At 49.4% G+C, this 2500-nt stretch overlaps 1 protein-coding gene across 1 annotated transcript in view; it reads right to left on the bottom strand.

Annotated features, from left to right (window-relative positions):
* The window catches only part of LOC109885759 (voltage-dependent T-type calcium channel subunit alpha-1I-like), a 196106-nt gene that overhangs the window by 23087 nt on the left and 170519 nt on the right, over positions 1 to 2500 (bottom strand). The window contains exon 25 of the mRNA XM_031811045.1: positions 1122 to 1211. Coding sequence (XP_031666905.1) covers positions 1122 to 1211 — 90 coding nt within the window. The remainder of the gene's footprint in view (positions 1 to 1121; positions 1212 to 2500) is intronic.

Here is a 2500-nt window from a genome sequence, read left to right as displayed (position 1 = left end):
AGTGAGTGGAGTGTGTGAGTGGGAGTGAGTGAGTGAGTGAGTGAGTGTGTGAGTGAGTGTGTGAGTGAGTGAGTGTGTGAGTGTGTGTGAGTGTGTGAGTGGTGAGTGAGTGAGTGAGTGAGTGAGTAGTGAGTGTGTGAGTGAGTGTGTGAGTGAGTGTGTGAGTGAGTGTGTGAGTGAGTGTGTGAGTGAGTGTGTGAGTGTCTACCAAAGACATCTTAAATGTTTTAGTAATATTAGGTTGTGTTTTGTTAGACGACACAAACATTATTTTAATTCAGTTTATTCTTTTAGGCTTGGACTCATATCTACAGTTGAATATATATATATATATCTACAGTTGAAGTCAGAAGTTTACATACACTTAGGTTGCAGTCATTAAAACTCGTTTCTCAACCACTCCACACATTTCTTGTGACAAACTATAGTTTTGGCAAGTCGGTTAGAACATCTACTGTGTGCTTGACACAAGTCATTTTGCCAAACATTGTTTACAGACAGAATTTTTCACTTATAATTCACTGTATCACAATTCCAGTGGGTCAGAAGTTTACATACACTAAGTTGACTGTGCCTTTAAACTGCTTGGAAAATTCCAGAAAATTATGTCATGGCTTTAGATCTGATGGTGGTTGGAGGGACAACAGAGCCCTGAGTACCAGGCCGTTAGGACCTGATGGTGTTTAGAGGGACAACAGAGCCCTGAGTACCAGGCCGTTAGGACCTGATGGTGTTTAGAGGGACAACAGAGCCCTGAGTACCAGGCCGTTAGGACCTGATGGTGGTTAGAGGGACAACAGAGCCCTGAGTACCAGGCCGTTAGGACCTGGTACTCAGGACCTGATGTACCAGGCCGTTAGGACCTGATGGTGGTTAGAGGGACAACAGAGCCCTGAGTACCAGGCCGTTAGGACCTGATGGTGTTTAGAGGGACAACAGAGCCCTGAGTACCAGGCCGTTAGGACCTGATGCTCGTTAGTGAGCTGGGTACTACCAACGCATATCCAGAGTGCATAAGAGGAGATTATGTAGATGTAGAATTTGACTGCGGTCATGACTCATGACAACCGGTGTGGCGGTAATATGGTCACTGCAACAGCCCTGTGTGTGTTCTACAGTACCTGTTGGTCTATGCCCACAGCATCCAGACCATGGTACATGATGTTGACCCAGCCGTCTTTAGATGCCAGCACAAACAGAGACATCAGAGCCTGGAGGAGACAGAAACACATTCTGTTTATTTACCAGACAGACAGTTAGTCAGTGATTTATGAACCCAACACCCCTAGAGACTCAGTGTCTCATGATAAGGACTCTCTCTCTCTCTCTCTCACACTTTTTAAAATGTTTCTTTAACATTCCACAAACACTATTCAATGTACACTTCACAAGCCTTCCCCTACCTGTCTAACTCTCTCTCTGTCCATATCCATTCACACACACCGCCCTGCCCCCTCCTACCTGTCTACCTCTCTCTCTGTCCATATCCATTCACACACACCGCCCTGCCCCCTCCTAGCTGTCTACCTCTCTCTCTGTCCATATCCATTCACACACACCGTCCTGCCCCCTCCTACCTGTCTACCTCTCTCTCTGTCCATATCCATTCACACACACCGCCCTGCCCCTCCTACCTGTCTACCTCTCTCTCTGTCCATATCCATTCACACACACCGCCCTGCCCCCTCCTAGCTGTCTACCTCTCTCTCTGTCCATATCCATTCACACACACCGCCCTGCCCCCTCCTACCTGTCTACCTCTCTCTCTGTCCATATCCATTCACACACACCGCCCTGCCCCCTGCCCCCTCCTACCTGTCTAACTCTCTCTCTCTGTCCATATCCATTCACACCCACCGCCCTGCCCCCTCCTACCTGTCTAACTCTCTCTCTCTGTCCATATCCATTCACACACACCGCCCTGCCCCCTCCTACCTGTCTAACTCTCTCTCTCTGTCCATATCCATTCACACACACTGTCCTGCCCCCTCCTACCTGTCTAACTCTCTCTCTGTCCATATCCATCCACACACACCGCCCTGCCCCCTCCTACCTGTCTAACTCTCTCTCTGTCCATATCCATTCACACACACCGTCCTGCCCCCTCCTACCTGTCTACCTCTCTCTCTGTCCATATCCATTCACACACACCGTCATGCCCCCTCCTACCTGTCTACCTCTCTCTCTGTCCATATCCATCCACACACACCGCCCTGCCCCCTCCTACCTGTCTAACTCTCTCTCTGTCCATATCCATTCACACACACCGTCCTGCCCCCTCCTACCTGTCTACCTCTCTCTCTGTCGATATCCATTCACACACACCGCCCTGCCCCCTCCTACCTGTCTAACTCTCTCTCTCTGTCCATATCCATTCACACACACTGTCCTGCCCCCTCCTACCTGTCTAACTCTCTCTCTGTCCATATCCATCCACACACACCGCCCTGCCCCCTCCTACCTGTCTAACTCTCTCTCTGTCCATATCCATTCACACACA

Source organism: Oncorhynchus kisutch, unplaced genomic scaffold (genome assembly GCF_002021735.2).
Source record: "Oncorhynchus kisutch isolate 150728-3 unplaced genomic scaffold, Okis_V2 Okis01b-Okis20b_hom, whole genome shotgun sequence".
Classification (NCBI taxonomy): Eukaryota; Metazoa; Chordata; class Actinopteri; order Salmoniformes; family Salmonidae; genus Oncorhynchus; species Oncorhynchus kisutch.
Note: the sequence above shows the minus strand (reverse complement) of the source record. Positions and strands in the feature narration are given on the sequence as shown.